Source organism: Trachypithecus francoisi, unplaced genomic scaffold, assembly GCF_009764315.1.
Source record: "Trachypithecus francoisi isolate TF-2019V2 unplaced genomic scaffold, Tfra_2.0 Lachesis_group20, whole genome shotgun sequence".
NCBI lineage: Eukaryota > Metazoa > Chordata > Mammalia > Primates > Cercopithecidae > Trachypithecus > Trachypithecus francoisi.
Genome location: NW_022681466.1, coordinates 69,342,727 through 69,368,144, shown reverse-complemented (window position 1 = coordinate 69,368,144; position 25,418 = coordinate 69,342,727). Strand labels below are relative to the sequence as shown.

The following is a 25,418-nucleotide window of genomic DNA, read 5'->3' as shown; positions in this document are numbered from 1 at the left end:
TAATCCCAGCACTTTGGGAGGCCGAGACGGGCGGATCACGAGGTCAGGAGATCGAGACCATCCTGGCTAACATGGTGAAACCCCGTCTCTACTAAAAAATACAAAAAACTAGCTGGGCGAGGTGGCGGGCGCCTGTAGTCCCAGCTACTTGGGAGGCTGAGGCGGGAGAATGGCGTAAACCCGGGAGGCGGAGCTTGCAGTGAGCTGAGATCCGGCCACTGCACTCCAGCCCGGGCGACAGAGCAAGACTCTGTCTCAAAAAAAAAAAAAAAAAAAAAAAATATATATATATATATATATATATATACAAAATTAGTCATAAAAAGATGCATGACCACAGATGTGGAGATTAAATGATTACTAATGGATGCTGTGTTCAACTCATGCTATTAAATTGCTTCTGTTTCTAATTTTATTTGAAATTTTATTTGAAACAGATGCCTTTCTAGGAGAGTTTGCCAGACGTAACTTAAGATGAGGTAAAAAAAAGAAACCTGAACAAACCAGTAATGGGAAGAAATTGAAAAAGTTCTCAAAGAATTATCTCTTCAAAGGTTTCTAGATCTAGATGACCTTGCAGGAAGGTGTTTTAAACTTTAAAGGAACAGATTTTATGTTATTTAAACTGTTCAAGAGAAAAGAAGAAAAGAAAAATATGGAAAGCTTCCCAATTAATTTAATAATGCTTAAAAGATCTTTATGGACTGGGCGCGGTGGCTCACGCCTGTCATCCCAGCACTTTGGGAGGCCGAGGTGAGCAGATCTCCTGAGGTCAGGAGTTCACGACCAGCCTGGCCAACATGGTGAAACCGTGTCTCCACTAATAATACAAAAAAATTAGCTGGGCTTTGTGGTGCACACCTGTCATCGCAGTGTGCCAAGATCGTGCCATTGCACTCCAGCCTGGGCAACAAGAGTGAAACTCCTTCTCAAAAAAAAAAAAAAAGATCTTTTTGGAAAAAATCAGTCAAATGAGATACAAAAACAAAAAAGGTAGGGGCCAATATTCCTTATGAATATGGAAATCAATGTTCTAAATAAAGTATCAGTCTCAGAAACTCAAATCTAAGTAGACTATGAAGAATAATTTACTATAGCTAAGACAGAGTTATTTTACGAATGCAGGATGGTTAATATTAGGAAATTCATTCAGTGTTTGTTTATCCAAGGCTTCATATATGCCAGACTTTGTCTAGTTGTAGAGATACTGTGAGGTATGAGTTCTTGTTACTTGCCCATAGAAGGCATTCAGTCTAAATGCACTGCATTTTAGAGATTCTTGTTTCTGTTCTCGGTCTTACTCATCTTCTTCTTAGGGGCATGGATCCCTATAGGCTAGTGAGAGTGATGCGAGGCGTAGGTGGTGAGGGAGAACTGAAGGGAATGTGAAGGGTGTGTCTGAGTGTGTGTAGGGTTGATAAATGATGCTAGAGAAGTAAGAAAAGGCTAGATCCTATACCGATGATGTTTAGGAGCTCGGATTTTATCCTAAGAGTCACAGGAGAGGTACTGAAGGGAGAAGGTCATGATCAGATTTGCACAGTAGAATGATCACCCTGGCGCCGGGCATGGTGGCTCACGCCTGTCATCCCAGCACTTTGGGAGGCTGAGGCAGGTGGATCATGAGGTCAGGAGTTCGAGACCAGCCTGGCCAACATGGTGAAACCCTGTCTCTGCTAAAAATACAAAAATTAGCCAGGCATGGTGGCGGGTGCCTGTAATCCCAGCTACTCGGGAGGCTGAGGCAGGAGAATTGATTGAACCCGGGAGGAGGAGGTTGCAGTGAGCTGAGATAGCGCCACTGCACTCCAGCCTGGGCAACAGAGCGAGACTCCATCTCCCAAAAAAAGAAAATAAAAGAGAATGACCACTCTGGCTAGAATAAGAAGAATGGCATAGAGGAAAGGCAAGGCCAGAAGCAGGAAGGTGAGTCAGGAGGCTGCTGTGATGAGCCAGGTGATGATCACAGGTGATGATCCAGACCACCAAGACTGCCTGATGCAAAGGCCCCTAGAGCTGTGCTAAGCACCAGCCATGATGGGGACTGAACCAAGGTGGTCTGCACTGAGAGTACAGGAAAGGAGGTGGAAAATTCCAAAACAGCTGGGAAAAACCCAGGAAGACATTCAAAAACGCCAACAAATGGGAGATGAATTTACTGCAGATGAAATTCAAATAATGGTCCACTTGCAAAATGAGTTAAATATATTTAAGGTCTTAATAAGATAAAGAACGAATAGCATCTGTAAAATGGTTCATAAATTGTGATGCAGAGAAATGAATCAAGATCTCATGGTTGTAAAACAGGCTGGGTGCGATGGCTCACTCCTGTAATCCCAGCACTTTGGGTGGCCAGGGCAGGTGGATCACCTGAGTTCAGGAGTTCGAGACCAGGCTGGACAGCATGGCGAAAGCCTGTCTCTACTAAATATATAAAAATTAGCCAGATGTGGTGGCGGATGCCTGTAATCCCAGCTACACAGGAGGCTGAGGCAGGAGAATCACTTCAACCTGGGAGGTGGAGGTTGCAGTGAGCCGAGATCACACCGCTGCACTCCAGCCTCAGCAACAAGAGCAAGACTCCATCTCAACAAACAAAAGGAAGACAGTAAAATTGTTGGAACTCAAGAAATAATTGTAGAAATAAACTTAACACATGGGATAAAATCTAGTCTGTTTAAATAATGAATTTGTGAATTGGAAGATAGACCCAAGGAATTCCTGCAGAACTCAGCACAGATGGAGAGACGAAGTATATGAAAAAGAAGATATCTGGATAATAGACTGGGAGGCACCAGCATTTGTCTCAAAGACATTCTAGAAGGAAAGAATAGTCTAGTGAACAAATATCCAAATAAGTATTAGCTGAGAATGTTTCAGAATTGAAGAAGGCACACACCATGCTGCTGAAAGTGATTTAAAAACAAAACAATACTTCCAGACATGTTGAAGGGAAACATCAGAAATAAAAGATTTTAAACATTTAAAAAAATTTAAAAAGCTGCCTGAGGATACAGGCAAGATAATCTATGATCTAATGAGAACTAGGCTGAGAATAGATTTCTCCTTATCCATGATAGTTGTTAAAGACAATGGGGCAATATCTTTCAAGTGTTTAAAAAAAGAAAGAAGGAAAATAACCCTCAACCTAAAATTCTATACCTAGAAAAGCCAAAGACAAAGTAAAACTGCTTTCAGACATAAAAAAATGAAGGGAGTGTCCCACTCGGGCTCTTTCTGAAAGAATCACTGAAGGATATACTTCAGTCAGAAGAAAAGAAAAACCAGAAAAGATTTAATTAGAAAGTGACAAGAAATAGGTAAAGTATGTTGATAAATTTAATTACTGATGGTAAAAAGTGGGGTTTTTTTTGCATGTTTAAAAGGAGGTTTGAACTAAATTTATAAACAGAAGTAGCAAGGACAATGGGAAGGAAAAAATGTTCAGTGGAAAAGCATACTCTGTTGTTTCTTATTTATGCCCCTCAGGAGAGAGAATACAATCTTAGAGTTTGATGAAAAAATATAAATAGATGTATTGGAAGATACAGAAATACAGTCTATAGCAAATTAGTAGGAGATAAAAAGAGGATTAACAAAAAGAAAGCCAAAAAAAAAAAAAAATCAATTGTAGGTAGGAAAGGAAGAGAAAAAAGGAAAGAAAACACAGGGAATAGAAAATACAAAATGATGGTTTAGAAATAATTTCAGGCCAGTCACGGTGGCTCACGCCTGTAATCCCAGCACTTTGGGAAGCCAAGGTGGGCGGATCACCTGAGAACAGGAGTTTGAGACTAGCCTGGCCAACGTGGCGAAACTCTGTTTCTACTACAAATACAAAAAATTAGCTGGGCATGGTGGCATGTGCCTGTAATCCCAGCTACTCTGGAGGCTGAGGCAGGAGAATTGCTTGAACCTGGGAGGTGGAGGTTTCTCTGAGCTGAAATCGTGCCACTCTATTCTAGCCTGGGTGACAGAGCAAGACTCCATCTCAAAAAAAAAAAAAAAAAAAAAAAGAAATAGTTTCAGATATGATAGTAATTGCAGTAAGTATAAATAGATTAAATTAACCTATTACAATACCAGCCTATCAGATTGAATTAAAAATATAGCTGTATTCTACTTATAAGAGACATACCTGGACGGGAGCGGTGGCTCACGCCTGTAATCCCAGCACTCTGGGAGGCCGAGGTGGGCGGATCACAAGGTCAGGAGATTGAGACCATCCTGGCTAACACGGTGAAACCCCGTCTCTACTAAAAAATACAAAAAAAATGAGCCTGGCGTGATGGTGGCGCCTATAGTCCCAGCTACTCGGGAGGCTGAGGCAGGAGAATGGCGTGAACCTGGGAGGTGGAGCTTGCAGTGAGCCGAGATCTCACCACTGCACTCCAGCCTGGGCGACAGAGCGAGACTCTGTCTCAAAAAAAAAAAAAAAAAAAAAAGAGACATACCTAAAGAAAATGGTGTGGAAAGATTTAAAATACAGGGATGGAAAAAGATACACTGAAAAATACCGTGAAAGTTGGCATAGCAATAGTAATATCAGACAAAATAGATTTTCAGGACAGAAAGACTAGGGATGATATACTCCTTTGTAACCTGCAATACTTCTTCCCCACTCCTGATGTTTCCTGTGGCATAGAGGGAATACTTTCATGTAACACCCAGACTGTCTTCGCCCTCTTTGATGGGCGTGTTTGGGAGCCGGAACTCACATGTGTAACTGTGTTCCTTCCCCCTTTTCCTCTTGGACCGACTGCCCTGAGGGTGGTCTCCTGTGCAGTAAGTCTCACCTGAGCAGTCCCATGGGAGAGGGCTTGCCCCTGGCCAGCACTGCCTGTGACTGGGTGGGTAAGTTGGGCTGATTCTGGTATTTAGTTAGACCCGTTTCATCTTCATTCTAAGCTGTGTGCTCCCACGTGGTAGTGATTTTGACTCTGAACACCTTACTGTGTTGTTTGTTTGCTTTTGAATTTGTTCAGAAACTGGGCAGGGAAAGAGTCGTTTTCCCAGGTCCCCCAGAGGCCTTGGCTTATGTGATAATAAAGAGGGCACGTTCTGTTCTTCATCACCCAGATGTTCTGTGAACATGCTCTGTTCACCCAGAATATCTAACAGTCATGAACTTGTACTTAATAACATGATCTTGAATTTTAAAAAGCAAAACGGAGAGAAATAGAAGGAGAAGTAGACAGATACTCAGGTATAGTGGGAGATTTTGACGACATTGCTGAGAAACCAGTGGATTGAGCAGGCAAAAAATTGTGAGGTTGTGGAAGACTTGAACGATACAGTTAACAAATTCGATCTTGGCTAACATGTATTCCTGCTCTTAACAAAAGAAAAAATACAGTTTTTCAAGCTCATGTAGAGTAGGAAAAAGTAAAAGTCCATGTATTAAAGTCAACACATTTCAAATAATATCATTTAGATTATGTTCCTTGAATATAAGACAAATTATCAACAATTAAAATACTGGAGGGGAAAAAAATCTCATATTTGGAAAGCTAAAAGCTTTAAAAAAATAACTAATGGACTAAAGAAGAAATCACAAAAGAACTGACAAAATATTTAGAACTACATGACGGTGAAAATACTATATATCAGATTGTGTGGGCTGCAGTTAAAGTGGTATTTAGAGAGAGATGTATAGTTCTAAATGCACTTTAAAAAAAGATTAAATGAGTAAGTATGTAGGTCAGGAAGTTAGAAAAAGAGTAGTAGAAAAACTCTGAAGAAAATAGAAGGAAGGAAGTAAAAAAGATGAGAACAGACTAGTGAAGTAGGAAGCAAAAATAAAAAAGGATAGAGATGGTAAAAGAAAAAACCCAAAAGGTATCTCTTTGAAAAGACTAGTAAGATCGATAAACCTCCATTAAAACTGATAAGGGAAAACAAGGAAAAGATACAAACAGGCCGGGCACAGTGGCTCACGCCTGTAATCCCAGCACTTTGGGAGGCTGAGGCAGGTGGACCATATGAGATCAAGAGTTGGAGACCAGCCTGGCCAGCATGGTGAAACCCCATCTCTACTAAAAATACAACAGAATTAGTCGGGCACCTGTAATCCCAGCTGCTTGGGAGGCTGAGGCAGGAGAATCACTTGAACCCGGGAGGCGGAGGTTGCAGTGAGCTGAGATCGTGCCGTTGCACTCCAGTCTGGGCGACAAGAATGCAACTCCATCTCAAAAAAAAAAGAAAGAAAGAAAAGATACAAATAGTATTGCAGCAGTAAAGGTGAGGACAATTACAAACAGAGATGAAGTCTTCAGAGAATACCAAAAACAACTTTGTACCAATGTGCTTAATGCTTTTATATAAAAATATAAATTACCAAAATTGACTCAATAAGGAGTAGAAAACCTAAACATTTACCACTGAAGAATTTGTATTAGTACCCAAAAGTATCCTCCTATAAAAACAGCAGGCCTAGAGATGTCACAGACTAGTTTTAGCAAACCTTTAAGGAATGAGAAAATCTCATTTAAACTATTTAAAAGGATCAGGCTGGGTGTGGTGGCTCACGTCTGTAATCCCAGCACTTTGGGAGGCCGAGGTGGGTGGATCACTTGAAGTCAGGAGCTCGAGACCAGCCTGGCCAACATGGGGAAACCTCGTCTCTACTAAAAATATAAAAATTAGCTGGACATGGTGGTGCATGCCTGTAATCCCAGCTACTTGGGAGGCTGAGGCAGGAGAATTGCTTGAACCCAGGAGGTGGAGGTTGCAATGAGCCGAGATGCACCACTGCACTCCAGCCTGGGCAACAGAGCAAGACTCTGTCTTAAAAAAAAAAAAAAAAGGATGAGAAGCTACCTAGCAATTTTATAAGACTGGACTAACACCTTGATATCAAAACCTGGAAAGGAAAACACAAGAAAATAAAAAATAGGCCGGTGTTGCTTTTGAACAGAGCTGTGAAAATCTAAATAAAATATCATATTCGTGGGGGAAATATTCCAAGACCTCCAGTGGATGCCCAAAATATCAGATAGTCCCAAACCTGATTGCCACCAACAGAAACACCTCAGTTTATATCTTTCGTCCACACGTCATCCTTTTTTCATCTTTTTTTTTTTGAGACGGAGTCTCGCTCTGTCGCCCGGGCTGGAGTGCAGTGGCCAGATCTCAGCTCACTGCAAGCTCCGCCTCCTGGGCCCACACCATTCTCCTGCCTCAGCCTCCGGAGTAGCTGGGACTACAGGCGCCCGCCACCTCGCCCGGCTAGTTTTTTGTATTTTGCAGTAGAGAGGGGGTGTCACCGTGTTAGCCAGGATGGTCTCGATCTCCTGACCTCGTGATCCGCCGGTCTGGGCCTCCCAAAGTGCTGGGATTACAGGCTTGAGCCACCACGCCCGGCCTTTTTTTCATCTTAACTAAGCATTTTGCACTGTGGCCATAACTTTTGCAGTTTGAGGTGCAACAGCAAAACTAGCAATAATTTTCTTTTTCCTTCTTCACAATTTCATCCGTACCATGGATCTCAGGAATCTTAGCATAGAATTTTCTTTCCTAATTAAGAACTTTCACCTTTGGGCCTTGCACTTTGGGGCCATTATTAGTATGATAAGGGTGAGGGTGACTTGAACACAGGCAGTGAGATACTGCAAAGGTCCATCCCATCACTGAGATGGCCGCTAAGTGACCGATGGGTAGGGGGCGTGTAGGGCGTGGATACGCTGGACAGAGGGAGAATTCACGTCCCAGGTGGATGGACTGGGATGGTGGACGATTTCATCATGCTATTCAGGACAGCACAAAATTGAAAACTTATGAATTATTTCTGGAATTTTCCATTTAATATTTTTTTGGCCGTGGTGGACCGCAGGTTACTGAAACTGCATAAGGAGGACTGCTGTATTAATAAATTGAATTCGGCCGGGTACCGCGGCTCACCCCTGTAATCCCAGCCCTTTGGGAGGCGGAGGTGGGTGGATCACCTGAGGTCAGGAATTCGAGACCAGCCTGGCCAACATAGTGAAACCCTGTCTCTACTAGAAATATAAAAAATTAGCCAGGCATGGTGACGGGCACCAGTAATCCCAGCTACTTGGGAGCCTAAGGCAGGAGAATCTCTTGAAACCGGGAGGCAGAGGTTGCAGTGAGCCAAGATCGCGCCATTGCACTCCAGCCTGGGCAACAAGAGCGAAACTCTGTCTCAAATAATAAATAAATAAAAATAAAAATTAAAAAAATTCAGGATATTAAAAATAATATGTCAGAAGTAAGTGGAGTTTTACCCGTGGAATCAAAAAATGGCTCAACAGAAATGTAATTCACCAGGTCAACAGATTAAAAACCATATGGTTATCTCCTCAGATGCAGAAAAGCATTCAGTAAAATCCAGCATTTTCATAATGTGCTAAATGAATCAGGGGATCAGGCTAAATTTAGACTCTCATGGTGAATCCCTTTATGAAGCAGATTTCATCCCACTTAGATTTTGAGTAAACCCAGATTTTGAAATACTAGATTTTCTTTTCATAAAGGTTTAATTTCATGACAGAACCCAAACATATCCAGAAGCTGTGCTCAGTTCTTTGGGAGAACAGAAAAACCTACAAACAAACCAAAAAATAATGGCCACCTTATTTGCATTTCCCGTATTTCAGTGGCAGACAGATGTATCAGGCGTGTTTTTTTTTTTTGAGACAGAGTCTTGCTCTGTTGCCCAGGCTGGAGTGCAATGGCGTGATCTTGGCTCACTGCAATCTCCGCTTCCCGGGTTCAAGTGATTCTCCTGCCTTAGCCTCCCAAGTAGCTGGGATTACAGGCATGCGCCACCATGCCCGGATAATTTTTATATTTTTAGTAGAGACAGGGTTTCACCATATTGGCCAGGCTGGTCTCGAACTCGTGACCTCGTGATCCACCCTCTTTGGCCTCCCAAAGTGCTGGGATTCCAGGCGTGAGCCACCGCCCCCAGCCAGGCGTGTTCTTTAAGTAGCTGCCTCCCCAGCCATACCTAAGTAGGATTCCGTTTTCGCACCATGCGAGTGTGGTGCCCAGTATATGATTGGCCCACGTGAGGCCGATGGGGCCTCAGAGAGTCCTGAAGCCAGTGTCCTGTGTGCTGCGAGTTCAGCCACCTTCCTCATTGACCGTTTCTTTTCTTTTCTTCTTTTTTTTGAGATGGAGTCTCACTCTTGTTGCCCAGGCTGGAGTGCAGTGGTGCAATCTCGACTCACTGCAACCTCTGTCTCTAGGGTTCAAGCGATTCTTCTGCCTCAGCCTCCCAAGTAGCTGGGATTTACAGGCATCCGCCACCACGCCTGGCTAATTTTTTTTATATTTTTAGTGGAAATGGGGTTTCACCACGTTGGAGAGGCTGGTCTCAAACTCCTGATCTCAAGTGATCCGCCCTCCTTGGCCTCCCAAAGTACTAGGATGACAGGCCTGATCCCCTGCGCCCTCACTGACTGTTTCTTAGGGATGTCCTTTTTTCTCCCATCTTATGCAGGTCCAAACTGAAGACGGTGCATGAGCGGATCCCCTTGGCTGGACTGAGCAAGCTTCCCAGTGTCCCTCAGATTGCAAAGGTGAGAAACCAACCAATCTGTGAGAGAAGGCGGCTTCCTCTCTCAGCCCGGGGCTGGCCTCTGGAGTGGGGTGCAGGCGTATCCTGGGTAGGCTCAGCCCTTAGGGAAGGGAAGGCCGCTTTACTCTTTGGCCCTTGACTGCACTGATAGGGGTCTGGGAGGGCTGTGGGCAGATGCCTCTGTCTTTCCTACATCCTCCATAGCTCATCCTTGTTGCAGAGGCTGCTTAGAAACAGTATCCTCCATGAACAGCTAGTTTGGGAGGTGAGAGAAGTGGAAAGATGGGCTGGATGTGCTGAGCGCTGTAGGACGTCTGTGGAGGGGTGGGGGCAGGGTGGCCAGGGGAGCCTTCACAGCAGAGGAGAGGCCTGAGTTGGGCTGAAGAATGATCCAGATTGAGCATCCCCTTGAGTGAGGAGCTTGCGAACCTGGGAACTGAATTAGCAAAGTGGAGTGAGTGAGATAGCTGGGTTGGTTGGACCCTCACTCTGGGAGCAGAAATGTCACAGAACTGTGCTGGATACCTTTGGTGGCAGTTGTGGGCTAGATAGTTTTTAGCCTTATCTTCAGGCCGGAATGGAGACGAGCCTCAGGCTTTGTCTAATCCCTTCCCACACTTTATCAGCAAACCTCGGAAAGGGTAGTCGACTTGCCTGGGCACGTGTTAGTGAGCAGCAGTCAGAATCCCAGCCCAGGCCTCCTGACCCACGTGCCTCGCCCTCCCATGCTGCGTTGTCCCGGTGGGCAGAGGAGCCCAGATGTCCTCTACAGATGTCATCCCTGACCTGCATGTTCTTCTGCCTTTCAGGCTTTCTGTGATGATGCAGTGGGACTGAGATTCAACCCTGTCCTGTACCCCAAGGTGAGGACCTTCATGCTCCCAGCACGGGGGCCCTGCTGCTCGGCGAGGATTTGCAGACCTGTGGCTCTTTGGGGAGTTCTCTGCATCGTCATGGGGTTTCGTGGGGTCTCCATGATAAGCTTCCATGTCTCCCTCTCTCCCTGCCCACCCCTTCACAAGCTGGTCCACTGGGAACCCATCCTCAGCCATGCCCAGGTCTCCAGCCCAGCTGAATTGGTCCCCAGGCTGCTGTGAAGGTGACAGAGGGTAGCAGTATTGTAGCTTCTCCAGCACACCTCAGTGGTACCTCCCTGAGGCCAGTGCTGGAGGGGGATGTGACTGTAGCTGGCGGCTGGTGCAGATCCAGTCTGCTGTCACGGAGGGGCGGGAAGTACAGCAGGCAGACGCCCACTAAGAAGAGAAAGGCCAGACAGCTGCCCCCCGCATTGCCCGTGTTACTGCAGCTTTCAGGCCGTATGAGCCTCTGCTGCCTTCATTTATAAACCGGCTGGTTTTCTGATACCAGTTTCCTTTGCGTTGGTCTGATATTGACCCCAGTTCTCATATGGGAATGTGAGTGGGAAGAGAAGCAATAATAATAAACCTACTGAAGAATAATTGTGGCATGAGAGGACTTACCTCCCCCACGGACAGGGAATTGCTTGAAATTGGCCACAAGAAAAGACCCCGTGCATCGGCTGCCTCTTCCTGAGCCGGCAGGCTCTGGAGAGGGACAGCAGAAGCAGAGCCGTGCTTCTGAGCTTCTGGGTCACGCTGCAGCAGCTGAGGCCTGCTGGGGCCGGCTCTGTCTATCCTCTGAGTCCCAACTCTGACAACCAGGACCCATGAGATGAAATGTCTGGTGAGGAAGAGAGGCCCCATCCCAGCGGAGACATCCAGAATCCCCTGGAACAAACATCTTTTTTTTTTTTTTTTTGAGACAGAGCCTTGCTCTGTCACCCAGGCTGGAGTGCAGTGGCGTAATCTCGGCTCACTGCAAGCTCCGCCTCCCGGGTTCAAGCGATTCTCCTGCCTCAGCCTCCCAAGTAGCTGGGACTGGAGGCGCCCGCCACCATGCCCAGCTAATTTTTGTATTTTTAGTAGAGATGGGCATTTCACCATGTTGGCCAGGATGGTCTTGAACTGACCTCAGGTGATCTGCCCTCCTTCGCTTCCCAAAGTGCTGGGATGACAGGCGTGCGCTACCACGCCTGGCTGGAACAAACACTTTTAGTGTCCATGATCGGGCATGTCACTCTCAGAAGCAGCCATGTATCCCTCTGCAGTGGCTGAGCAAATGGCAGAGTCCTCTCCTGCACAGAGCCTTTCGTCTTCCACGTGCCTCCGTTTCGCTATTTTAGCATCTGTTGATACTGGGAGCGTGCTACACTTCATTGAACATTTTCTCTCATTGAGACTGACCTCCCCTTTATAATGACAACGGAATGAGTGGGGTTTAACCAAACATTAAAACCCCATCATAAAGGTCTAACTTAACTACTGGTTTGGCAATTTTGGTTGTCAACTCATAGCCACCGAGAGAACCAATGGTGTTTATTTGCCCCGTTCTCTCTGTGGCTTGGAAAGTCTCGGGCCTTGGTAGTCATGGAAGAGCAGCTGTATTTTCATGTTTTCTATATTTGAAGGACCGCTGAGTCTGGCTGGGATGTACATCTGGCTGAGACGCGCGCATGTGTGTGTTTTTAAAATTTGCAGAGTTTAGAACGTCCTTTGGAAGTTCTCCATGGCCTGGTGCCTCTCCCTGGCAGGGCAGCTGATCCTCCCCTGTGACTCACCCAGGCGAGAGTGGAGGGAGGCTCCAGGGTCGGGCAGCAGCGCCCTCGCCGGGGGGAGCTGCGAAGCATCCGTTTCCCCAGACAACTGACAGCTGAGAGCCTCCCAGAGATACAGTGTGTGGCAATTTCACACAGGCCACAGATTCCAGCCAATAAGTTGTTCCTGGTTTGTTCTTCTTCTCGTATAACGTGTGGTTGAATCCCTCCTTTTCTTTTTTTTTTTTTTGTCTTTTTCAAATGTCACATTTCATGTTGTCACCACTGTACTTCGAATCTACATTGTGCAAAGTGACCAGAAAGCACACCACGGTGATGGACCAAACTCTGAGATTGAACCTTTCACCCCAGTGCCGTCTGGGGATCTTTTGATACTAAACACGTTTCTCATTCAAGTGAATTGAAATGCATTAGTTGGGTTGATTCTCGGGAGCCTCATAAACAACAAAACAAAACAAAAACAAAGATATTGCGCCATCTTTGTTTAGTAATGTAATGTTTGTGTCTTTCGTAGCAAATAATTACTTCATTGAAGTTAAAACTTCCAAGCGTAACTTATTAATAGTCTTCAAATTCAGCTCAGATCACTCAAGTGGAAAGTACTCTGCTAAACACAGATAACTTAAAATAACTTAAACAGTTAATTGTCCATAACACCCACCAAGGTTGTTTTCCTAGACCAGTTTTAAGACGATCCATTAGTATTCCTTGCACAGGTGAAAAATGATACTCAGTTTTCTTGTCTTTTTATTTTTAATGTAAAAGTTGGAAGGGACCTTCAAGTTTCAAGTCTCCACACTGAGAATCCCTCCTTTTTATTGCTGAGATTATCCCAACAGCTCCCAAATCTTTTCTTCCCCAATAAGCTGGTTCAGCTCTGATATTTCTGGAGGGTCATATAGCTGTTGATGATGATGGTGATGCTAGCTGCTCTGTGCTCAGTTCTTTCTTGTTGAATCTTCATAACCACACATCTGCATTTAACAGAAGAGGAAACTGAGCTCCAGAGAAGCAGCTCACTCAGAGCTACATAGGTACAAACAGTGGATTCAAAGCTGAAGTTTAGGCTGGGCATGGTGGCTCACACCTGTAACCTCAGCCCTTTGGGAGGCCGAGGTGGGCGGATCATGAGGTCAGGAGTTCGAGACCAGCCTGGCCAACGTGGTGAAACCCTGTCTCTACTAAAAATACAAAAATTAGCCAGCGTGATGGTGGGGGCCTGTAATCCCCAACTACTCGGGAGGCTGAGGCAGGAGACTCGCTTGAACCCGGGAGGCGGAGGTTGCAGTGAGCCGAGACCACGCCACTGCACTCCAGCCTGGGTGACAGAGAGAGACTCCATCTCAAAAACAAACAAACCAACCCCAAAAATACGTGGAGTTTAATTTTTCTGGTCTCAGTCATCACCTCTGTGATGCGTAATGGAAAATGAGATAGGCCCAGGAGTCAGGTTTTAAACATTTCTTCTTTGCCTATTGTGTCGGGGTATGTTCCTCCTTAGCGTGGTCTCCTTAGAGACCTCTCATTTCATGCAGAGGGGATGGAAGCTGGGTCAGGAGCAGTGACTTGCTGAGAATCGCACTGCTGGTTGGAGGTGGAATTAGGCCTAGAGTTATCCTTGCTGACCAGTTCTGGGGTTCTGGCTTCACTTTTTACACCACAGATTCAACACGGGGGTGAAATAAACTGCTGGACATGTGTGCCCCTGGGCTTTGGCTGGTACATCTGGATGGGAGTGGAATGAGTGATACAGAGGTTTGGTTCCTACTGGAGAAGCCCAAGTTTTAGAAGCTAGCTGACTCTGGAGCTGCAGCCTGAGTGTCTACTAACTATTTCTTTCCCTCCGTGTATGTGGAGGTTTCATCCCAGGGGACACGTTCTCTACCCAAATGGGTGCTTCCCCTTCCGTGTGCTTTCTCCCTTGCTTCCGAATGTAACAAATGTTGTTTTTTTTTTCTTGCCGCACATTTCCAGGCCTCCCAAATGATTGTGTCCTATGATGAGCATGAAGTCAACAACACATTCAAATTCGGAGTCATTTATCAAAAAGCCAGGCAGGTAAGCAACACCATCCATACCAGTGACTGTATCCCGTGGTTTCTCACTCAGGACTCTTTTTGTCCCCACCCTGAACCCGGGAGCCCTGACCTGCGTTCTTAAGCATTTGGAATACAACGGTCCCATTTAAGGTATGAATTAGACTGGAGGTAGCAGAACTTTCCAGTAAGGCTACTTCTTACAAAAAGGCCTGCACGTCCTAAAACAGTGATGTCGTTTTTTTCGTATAGCAAATTCTCCTTCTTCCCTGCTGCCTCGGCTTATACATATTTATGGGCTGCTGGTTATAAGAAAAACCAGACTAGGTCGAGGGAATGGAGGAGCATAGGCTGCTCTCTCCTTGCCCAAATGTCTCCCCAATGAGAATGAACTTTTTCTCCCTGAACTTGAGTGATGTGATGAATGAGTGGGTGCGTCTCTTCACGACTCTGTTCCGTGACGTCCTGTTGGCAGCTTGAAGTCAACCGTGGTGGAAGTATTTACTCTGTGGAAATTGGCAAACACCAGGGTTTCTATCTTCCTCCTTTGGAGAGCCAGTGACAAAATTTGCCAGCACACCACTGCTCAGCCTCTGTCTTTGGTAGCACTCACGCGTTGCTTTGGAGTTAACTGGCCGGAATCATGTTTCTCAAAGTGTGTTCCATGAATGCTGGTCTGATGGTGTACTCCGTGAGCAAATGACCTGGGGAGGCATTGTCACTTGTGTGGGAACCTTTTAAAGGCTTTAAGAACCCCCAAGGTACAGGACAATTTATAACTTTGTTGAACTTAGTGGTTTCCGTACTTACACAAACTTCCCGTCTTCCCTGCCTCTTTCCTACCACGAACATTTATTGACATCCCAAGTAGAGGGGTTAACTGAACACACGGTTTCCTCACCAAGCCTCTTTGAGAGGAAAGTTCCATGCCCATTTCATCTTTGTATCATCTAAGAGCCTCGCCTATAAATACACCTTTATATAAATATACTCCATTGTTACGTGAATTAATGAATGGATAAAAATGTGGCCCTACTAATGGCAGGTTAATAGTATCTTCTGATATTATCTGTATTTTTTTTTTTGCATGATGATATCTTTCTTGGTTAGACAACACCTGATGTTCTCACTGAGAGATATTGGACCTTAAGAGACATGCGTTTGCTTAAAAATGTTCTGATTAGATGAAGAGTTTAGGATCTGCAAGACTAACACTGATGAATCTTATAATTGAAGGGAGATATTCAGGTAGCTACTATAATCATTTTCACATATGACATTTTTATTGTATATAGCTTTGCTAATAAAACCCCTTCATGAAAGTTCTTTGCTTGTGAAATTTACCAAAGCAGATCTTGTAAGGTGAGTATAATCCAGTGTTCCAGCAAAGTTACAATTACTGAACATGAGCCATCCATCTCCAAGAGGGAGTCTGTGTACTGTGTATGTGCCTGATGCTGCTGTGGGGGAAAAAGCCAAGAAGATAGATTTTTTTTTAAAGAACCTAGGCAGATTGTTGTTGTGCAAACCTGCAGCTGGGGGTTATTTATTTATTTATTTATTTATTGAGACAGAGTCTCGCTCTGTCGCCCGGGCTGGAGTGCAGTGGCCGGATCTCGGCTCACTGCAACCTCCGCCTCCCGGGTTCCTGCCATTCTCCTGCCTCAGCCTCCCGAGTAGCTGGGACTACAGGCGCCTGCCACCTCGCCCGGCTAGTTTTTTGTATTTTTTAGTAGAGACGGGGTTTCACCGTGTTCGCCAGGATGGTCTTGATCTCCTGACCTCGTGATCCACCCGTCTCGGCCTCCCAAAGTGTGAGGGATATTTAATATGAACATTTGTTACCTCCAAGCCCTATGCTGGTCTCTGGATAGAAATGAGCTTCACCTAACTCTTGTGTTTGCTGTGCACTGTGCCGTGCACTCTGGGGGATACGACGATGACTAAGACCCCTCCCTGAGTGCATGGTCAAGCCCAAGGCCAGTATCAAAGTAATGGCAATGCTACTCTCAGGCTGGATGTGAATCCTGCAAGAGAAGTGCGTGTCCCAGAGCACACGCTGGATTGTTTTTCTAGTGAGAGATGTAGGTTGCCTGGAGGCAGCTGCTTTTCCACACTCTGGCCTCATGACCTGGGGCAAGTAGGACATGCGGCTAGAGTTGTGACGCCTTCGTGGCATGCTATAGATCAGGGATTGGCAAACTTTTCTGGGTAAGGGCCAGAGAGTAAATATTTTAGACTTCATGGGCCTTTTTTTTTTTTTTTTTTGAGATGGCGTTTCGCTCTTGTTGCTCTGGCTGGAGTGCAGTGGCACAATCTCGGCTCACTGCAAGCTCTGCCTCCTGAGTCTCTGTGACAGCCGCTCAGCTTTGCCTTGCTGGTGCAGAAGTAGCAATAGACAATAGATAAATGAGCTGGCCTGTCTGCGTTCCAATAAAACTTTATCGATAAACACAGGCAGCAGGCCAGACTCGGCCCCTGGGCTGCAGTGAGTGGACCCCTTCTAGTGTGCAGTGTTTACAGCCTTCAGACATTCAGACCATATCCAGGATCTGTATCATTGCATTTGTTTCACCCTCTGCCACTGTTAAGATCTTTATCACACCTATACTGTTAACTGAATATTTTCTTCAAAAAGTTTTTTTAAAACTTCCGTGCATTTATTTTTTATTTTTATTTTTATTTTTATTTTTTTGAGATGGAGTTTTGCTCTCGTTGCCTAACCGGAGTGCAATGGCGCGATCTTGGCTCACTGCCACCTCCGCCTCCCGGGTTCAAGCAATTCTTCTGCCTCAGTCCCCCGAGTGGCCCGGGATTACAGGCAGCCGCCACCACACCTGGATAATTTTGTATTTGTAATAGAGACGGGGTTTCACCATGTTGGTCAGGCTGGTCTCGAACTCCCGACCTCAGGTGATCCACCCACCTCGGCCTCCCAAAGTGCTGAGATTACAGGTGTGAGCCACCACGCCCAGCCACATGCATTTATTTTTAAAGGAAATTTTATATCACTCCTCTAACTGGAAAACCAGTATCATTTATCATGAAATGAAGGTAATTCTAAAAGATATACTATAAAAAGCAAAATAAAATTATTGAAATCTACCAGATTCTGTTACCTGTTGAAGGCGTGGAGCCTGAGGTCTGCTTGTTATTGTTGTTATTGTTACAATTACCTTCTGAAGACATTCTGTTGAAGTGATTGGGTAGGCTAGAGTTTTTTTGTATCATCTGCAGCTCTTCATGGCAGCCTGTGCATGTTTGCAGAGCCTTCAGCTGTTTGCAGATCTGCCACTGTGGGTGGAGCCTGTTGATCAAGGCTGTGTTTGAAGCCTGTTACTGTTTGCAGAGCTCGCTACTGTTTTCAGCTTTGTTTTTTACAAAATTAGTCAGGCATGGTGATGGGCACTTATAGTCCCAGCTACTTGGGATTCTAAGGCAGGAGAATCTCTTGAACCTGGGAGGCAGAGGTTGCAGTGAGCCGAGATTGTGCCATTGCACTCCAGCCAGAGCGACAAGAGCGAAACTCCATCTCAAAAAAAAAAAAAAAAAAAAATTACTAACCTTTTTATCTTTAGGTATTTGTAGATTCACATAGAGTTATAAAAAGTGATACAGTGAGATCTCATGTACCCTTTATCTACTTTCCCCCCAAAGTAATGTCTTACAGAATGATAGCACAATATTGCAACCAGGATGTGGACATCAGTCTCCTAGCTCCGGTCCGTAACCCCTGACCACCGCTCATCTGTTCTCCAATTTCTAAAACATTGTTATTTCAAAAATGATATATAAATGGAGTCATATAGTATATAACCATTTGACGTTGGCTTTTTTCCAGTCAGCAAGATGAATCCAGGTTCTTGGGTATATCACTACTGTGTTCTTTTTCATTGCTGAGTAGTATTCCATGGTATTATAACTGTACCACAGTTCGTGTGTAACCACCCACTGAAAGACATTTTTGGCTATTATGAATAAAGTTGCTGTGAACATCTGTATGTAGGTTTTTGTGTGAACATAAGTTTTCTTTTTTTTTTTGAGACAGAGTCTGGCTCTGTCGCCCAGGCTGGAGTGCGGTGGCCGGATCTCAGCTCACTGCAAGCTCCGCCTCCCAGGTTCACGCCATTCTCCTGCCTCCACCTCCCAAGTAGCTGGGACTACAGGCGCCAGCCACCATGCCAGGCTAATTTTTTGTATTATTAGTAGAGACGGGGTTTCACCGTGTTAGCCAGGATGGTCTCGATCTCCTGACCTCGTGATCCACCCGCCTCGGCCTCCCAAAGTGCTGGGATTACAGGCTTAAGCCACCGCGCCCGGCCTGAACATAAGTTTTCATTTCTCTGGGGCAAATGCTTAGGAATACAGCTGCTGTGTTGTATGGTAATTATGTGTTTAGTTTTGTAAGAAACTGCCAGCTGGGCGAAGTGGCTCACGCCTGTAACCCCAGTACTTTGGGAGGCAGAGGTGGGTGGATCATGAGGGCAGGAGATTGAGACCATCCTGGCTAACACAGTGAAACCCTGTCTCTCCTAAAAATACAAAAAAAATCAGCCAGGTGCGGTGGTGGGCGCCTGTAGTCCCAGCTACTTGGGAGGCTGAGGCAGGAGAATTGCTTGAACACAGGAGGTGGAGGTTGCTATGAGCCGAGATTGCGCCACTGCACTCCAGCCTGGGCGACAGAGCAAGACTCCGTCTCAAAAAGACTCCATCTCAAAAAAAAAAAAAAAAAACTGCCAAACTGTTTTCTAGAGTGGTTCTTCTCACCAGCAATGATCCAGTTTCTCTATAACCTTGCCAGCATTTGGTGTTATGACTATTTTTTATTTTAGCCATTCTGATAGATGTGTAGCAATATCACCTTACGGTTTTAATTTGCATTTCTCGAATGGCTAATGATGTTGGACATCTTTTCACGTGCTTATTTGCCATCTGTATATCCTCTCAGGGGAAATGCCTGTTCATGTCTTTTTCTTTTTGAGACAGGGTCTCACTCTGTCACCCAGGCTGGAGTGCAGTAGTGTGATCTCGGCTCACTGCAACCTCTTCCCAGGTTCCAGTGATCCTCCCACCTCAGCCTCCTAGGTAGCTGGGAGTACAGGCACGTGGCACCATGCCCAGCTGATTTTTGCATTTTTAGTAGAGACAGAGTTTCGCCGTGTTGGCCAGGCTGGTTTAGAACTCCGGACCTCAAGTGATCCACCTGCCTTGGCCTCCCATAGTGCTGGAATTACAGGCATGAGCCACCGCACCTGGCCGTTTTCGTGTCTTTTGACCATTTTCTAATTGAATTTTTTTTAACTGTTGAGTTAAAAGTATTTTTTAAAATAACAGCTTTATTGAGCACATCAGCATAATTCTCATACCATATAATTCATAATGTTATGTAATTTATATCTCAACGAAGTGTGCAATTCAGTGGTTTGTAGCATAATCACTGAATTGTGCGCCTGTCCTCACTACAGAACATTTTCATCACCCCCAAAAGAAACTCCATACTCACCAGCAGTCACTCCCCATCCCCCTTTCCTTTAGCTCCTGCCAACCTTAATCTAATTTCTGTCTCTACGGATTTGCCTATTCTAGACCTTTTATAAATGGAGTCATATAATATGTGACCTTTTGTGTCTGGTTTCTTTCACTCAGCGTAATGTTTTCAGGGTTTATCCAGGTCGTAGTATGTATCAGCACGTTGTTCCTTGTTTATGGCCAAATAATACTCCACTGTGTGGATAGCCCACATTTTGTCTATCCATCGGAAGGACATTTGGGTTCTTTCTCCTTTAGGGCTATGACGAATAGTGCTGCTGTTGATATTCATGTATACATTTTCTGTGGACATGGACATGTTTTCATTTCTCTTTGGTATATTACCTGAGAGTGAAGTTGCCGGATCCGGTAACTTTGGTTTATACCTCATATACAAGTTTGGTATATACCTCAGAGCAAAGTTTCTGGATCATATGGTAACTCTGCGTTTAGCTTTTGGTATATGCCTGAGAGCGAAGTTGCCGAATCATACGGTAACTCTGTGGTTAGCCTTTGGTATATACCTCAGAGTGAAGTTACTGGATCCTATGGTAACTTTGCGTTTCACCTTCAGTATATGCCCGGGCATGAAGTTGCCGGATCCTATGGTGACTCTGTGGTTAGCCTTCGGTATATGCCTGGGAGTGACATTGCCGGATTCTATGATGACTCTGCATTTAGCCTTCGGTATATGCCTGGGAGTGAAGTTGCCGGGTCCTATGGTGACTCTGCGTTTAGCCTTTTGAGGAACTGCCGGACCGTCTTCCACAGTGGCTGTGTCATTTTCCATTTTCAGCAGCAGCGTGTGATGGTTCTGGTTTCTCCACACCCTCACCAACACTTATTATTACCTTTTATTGCCTTTATTTTTCATCGTGGCCGCCCTGGTAGATGGGAAGTGGTATATATCATTGTGGTTTTGATTACTTTAGAGTTTTGAGAGTTCTTTATATTTTCTTTTTTTTTTTTTTTTTTGAGACAGGGTCTCACTCTGTCACCCAGACTGGAATGCAATGGCATGATCTTGGCTCACTGCAACCTCTGCTTCCCAGGCTCAAGCAATTCTCCTGTCTCAGTCTGCTGAGTAGCTGGGATTACAGGCACCCACCACCACGCCCAGTTACTTTTTGTATTTTTAGTAGAGACGGGGTTTCACCATGTTGGCCAGGCTGGTCTCGAATTCCTGACCTTAAGTGATCCACCCACCTCGGCCTCCCAAAGTGCTGGGAGTGAGTCTCCACCAGTCTCTCCTCCCTCTGCCCCAGTCCCACCGAGGGCAGCTACGGTGGATGTGCTGGGAGATAGGGAGAGAGGAAGAAAGGGACCAGGTGTCTGGGCAACCATATTCCTTCCTTTAGCATCACAAAGGATTTTTCTAATTCCTGCCCTTATTCCTGTTTCTCTTTCAGACCCTGGAGGAGGAGCTATTTGGGAACAATGAGGAGAGCCCAGCTTTTAAGGAGTTCTTGGACCTGCTGGGGGACACGATCACACTGCAGGATTTCAAAGGGTGGGTTTTAGCCAAGTGACGGCTCCAGTTCCATCAACGAGGGCACTAGAGGAAGGGCAAGGGGCAGACAGCTCAGTCCTAGGGAGCACATGTGAGAGTTAAAAACACACAAGAAATGAGGGATGGCTTTCCAGGGTCTGATCGCTCACTGCATTCCTAAGAATCAGGGGTCCAAGGAGTGATCCAGTGTGGCAGATTTCCCTGAAGGCATTCATGTTTGGCCCCATACTTGTCTTCCTACTTACCTTTGGCCCAGACTGAGAATGGGAGGAATCCACCTTCCTGTCACTCACCTGCCGGGTGTGTGGGAAAGGGAGCCCCATGCAGTTTTGGGGGGAAATGACCTGTTTTGTTTTATTTTTTATTTTTTTTATTTTTGGAGACAGAGTCTCGCTTTGTCTATGTTTTTTTTTTTCTTTGAGATGGAGTCTCACTTTATCACCCAGGCTGGAGTGCAGTGGCACGATCTCGGCTCACTGCAACCTCCGCCTCCCGGGTTCACGCCATTCTCCTGCCTCAGCCTCCCGAGTAGCTGGGACTACAGGCGCCCGCCACCACGCCTGGCTAGTTTTTTGTATTTTTAGTAGAGACGGGGTTTCACCGTGTTAGCCAGGATGGTCTCCATCTCCTGACCTCGTGATCTGCCTGCTTTGGCCTCCCAAAGTACTGGGATTACAGGTGTGAGCCACTGCGCCTGGCCTGCTTTTTTTTTTGAGACGGAGTCATGCTCTGTCACCAGGCTGGAGAGCAGCGGTGTGATCTCGGCTCACTGCAACCTTTGTCTCCTGGCTCCAAGTTATTCTCCTGCATCAGCCTCCCAAAGTGCTGGGATTACAGGCTTGAGCCACCACGCCCGGCCCAGTCTATGCTTTTTTAAGTGGGCAGTAAGATAGAACATTGGGGCCATTGCTTGGAAAACTCTGACCCTTGATTTTCCTTGGCCAAGGCCACATTTGGATGTGTCCAGACCTGGCCAGCCTGTTTTGTCCTTGGTGGCTGGCACATGGCTCCGGGTTCCAGAATGCCCCACCCCAGCAGCCAGATTGACACAAGCTCCTCACATCATGTGTGAAAATACCTAGCTCAGAGCCTGGCACACAGCAGAGGTTCACTAATCGCTTTCTTCCTCTGCTTCCTTCTCTATCCTTCCTCCTCCTTTTTCCTTTCCTCTCTTCTTCCATCTTCTCCCTCCCTCAAGGTCATCTTGGCTGTCTGGAGTCAGTCACACCCGGGATAAAACTCCTGCTCCACCACTTATGAGCTCTGTGACTTTGGATAAGTGACATGACCTCTACAAGCTTCAGTTTCCTCACTGTAAAAAGGGAGATAAAGGGCTGGGCGCTCACGCCTGTAATCCCAGCACTTTGGGAGGCCGAGGCGGGTGGATCACGAGGTCAGGAGTTTAAGACCAGCCTGGCCAATATGGTGAAACCCTGTCTCTACTAAAAATACAAAACACACACACACACACACACACACACACACACATTAGCCGGGTGTGGTAGCGTGCACCTGTAGTCCCAGCTACTCTGCAGGCTGAGGCAGGAGAATCTCTTGAACCTAAAAGGCGAAGGTTGCAGTGAGCCAAGATTGTGCCACTGCACTCCAGCCTGGGCAATAGAGGGAGACTCCACCTCAAAAAAACAACAAGAAAAAAAAGGGAGATAAAGATAGTGTCAGCCCTGCAAGGTTTTGGGGGGAATTAAGATAAAATACTGCTCACCAAACACTTAAGCAAGTGCCATGCAGTGGTAGTCATTAATGTTATTGTTCTTCTTTTGCTATCTTTCACTGACTTTGAGATGCTATCATTATAAGACATATCCTGTGACAAAATGTGAAAAAATGGCGCGGCATGGTCACACCTGTAATCCTAGCACTTTGGGAGGCCGAGACAGGTGGATCACCGGAACCCAGGAGTTTGAGACTAGCCTGGGCAACATGATGAGACCCTGTCACTAAAAAATATGAAACATTATAAAAATTAGGGCCAGGCACAGTGGCTCACGCTGTAATCCCAGCACTCTGAGAGGCCAAGGTGGGCAGATCACGAGGTCAGGATCACGAGGTCAGGAGATCAAGACCATCCTGACTAACACGGTGAAACCCCATCTCTACTAAAAATACAAAAAATTAGCCTGGCGTGGTGGCGGGCGCTGTAGTCCCAGCTACTCGGGAGGCTGAGGCAGGAGAATGGCGTGAACCCGGGAGGTGGAGCTTGCAGTGAGCAGAGATCATGCCACTGCACTCCAGCCTGGGCGGCACAGTGAGACTCTGTCTCAAAAAAAAAAAACACAAAAAAAACAAAAAATTAGCCGACTATTGTGGTATGCTCCTGTGGCCCTGGCTACTTGGGAGGCTGAGACGGGGAGGATCACTTGAGCCCAGGAGGTTGAGGCTGCAGTGAGCCGTGATTATACTATTGCATTCCAGCGTGGATGATAGAGTGAACACTCAACTCAATCCAAAACAAAACGTGGTCCTTAGAATAGGTGAAATACAGTATATTAAAGCCCAGAAGGTCCTCAGAGATGTGAAATTCTATCCCTTTATTTTATGGAGGCCTCGAGAGACTAAACAAATTGTCCACAATCATGTGCTGATTGAGTGGCAGAAGCAGGTCTAGAACCCGGAGCTCCTGACCCCCTGTCCAGCATCCTTTCTGCCATGCCAAGCTGGACACATTTTCTGGCTTGTACTGTAGTGTTGGGGGTGCTGAGATTCCAGGTCCATCTTATTTCATTTTCTTTTTTTTTTTTTTTGAGATGGAGTCTCGCTCTGTCACCCAGGCTGGAGTGCAGTGGCCGGATCTCAGCTCACTGCAAGCTCCGCCTCCCGGGTTTACGCCATTCTCCTTCCTCAGCCTCCCGAGTAGCTGACTACAGGCGCCGCCACCACGCCCGGCTAGTTTTTTGTATTTTTTAGTAGAGACGGGGTTTCACTGTGTCAGCCAGGATGGTCTCGATCTCCTGACCTCGTGATCCGCCCGTCTCGGCCTCCCAAAGTGCTGGGATTACAGGCTTGAGCCACCGCATCCGGCCTCATTTTCTTAAAGGAACCTGCATCTGCTGAAGACTGATTAAGGCTGGCAGCCCTGTGTATAAAGGCAAAAGGGACAGCTCCTGGAAGCCCACCCAGTTCCTTAGTGCCTTTCTTTCTTGCCTATGAGGAGAGAGCCAGAGAAGGGACTTCCCTGGATACTCCCAGGCTGGGTGCTACAGTGGTTGGGCCTCTATCTTAGGGACTAGCTGGACAGAAGTCGAGCATCTGCCACCTCTTCCGGCTGACTCCAGATGCTCCTCTATTGGGCTCCCCACCAGCCAACAGGATGGCCGGCTGCCCTGGCTGTGGGCAGGGGACTTGGACATGGCCTTGCAGAGAGCAAAGAAAGGCCTGCGCCCAGCCTTGGGGCCCATTGGCACTGGGGACGGGCATTTGTTTGGGATTGTGGATGGATGAGTTTCCTTCCCATATAACCGTCCAGTGTGGAGAGGACACAGCCAAGGCTTGAAATGGAGGTTCCGCTTTGTCTTTTTATTTATTTAGAGATGGAGTCTCGGCTGGGCGCGGTGGCTCAAGCCTGTAATCCCAGCACTTTGGGAGGCCGAGACGGGCGGATCACGAGGTCAGGAGATCGAGACCATCCTGGCTAACACGGTGAAACCCCGTCTCTACTAAAAATACAAAAACTAGCCGGGCGAGGTGGCGGGCGCCTGTAGTCCCAGCTACTCAGGAGGCTGAGGCAGGAGAATGGCATAAACCCGGGAGGCGGAGCTTGCAGTGAGCTGAGATCTGGCCACTGCACTCCAGTCCGGGCGACAGAGCGAGACTCTGCCTCAAAAAAAAAAAAAAAAAAGATGGAGTCTCACTCTTGTTGCCCAGGCTGGAGTGCCGTGGTGCCATCTCAGCTCACTGCAACCTCCGCGTCCTGGGTTCAAGCGATTCTCCTGCCTCAGCCTCCTGAGTAGCTGGGATTACAGGCATGTGCCACCATGTCTGGCTAACTTTTGTATTTTTAGTAGAGACAGGGTTTCACCACGTTGGCCAGGCTGGTCTCGAACTGCTGACCTCAGGTGATCTGCCCGCTTCACCCTCCCAAAGTGCTGGCATGACAGGCGTGAGCCACTGCGCCCAGCCAGCTTTGTCTTTAAATGATGGATTTGTGGA

The 25,418-nt window shown here is 46.3% G+C and overlaps 1 protein-coding gene across 4 annotated transcripts in view; it reads left to right on the top strand.

Moving 5' to 3' along the window:
• RAP1GAP2 (RAP1 GTPase activating protein 2) overlaps positions 1–25,418 on the top strand; it is a 195,590-nt gene that overhangs the window by 127,776 nt on the left and 42,396 nt on the right. For all 4 annotated transcript variants that reach the window (XR_004430897.1, XR_004430896.1, XR_004430895.1 and 1 more), the window contains 4 exons: positions 9,464–9,542; positions 10,351–10,404; positions 14,151–14,234; positions 21,151–21,251. Coding sequence is in view for 1 of the 4 variants with exons in the window: in XM_033185102.1 (XP_033040993.1) it covers positions 9,464–9,542; positions 10,351–10,404; positions 14,151–14,234; positions 21,151–21,251 (318 nt within the window). In the remaining 3 variants the exon portion in view is untranslated. The remainder of the gene's footprint in view (positions 1–9,463; positions 9,543–10,350; positions 10,405–14,150; positions 14,235–21,150; positions 21,252–25,418) is intronic.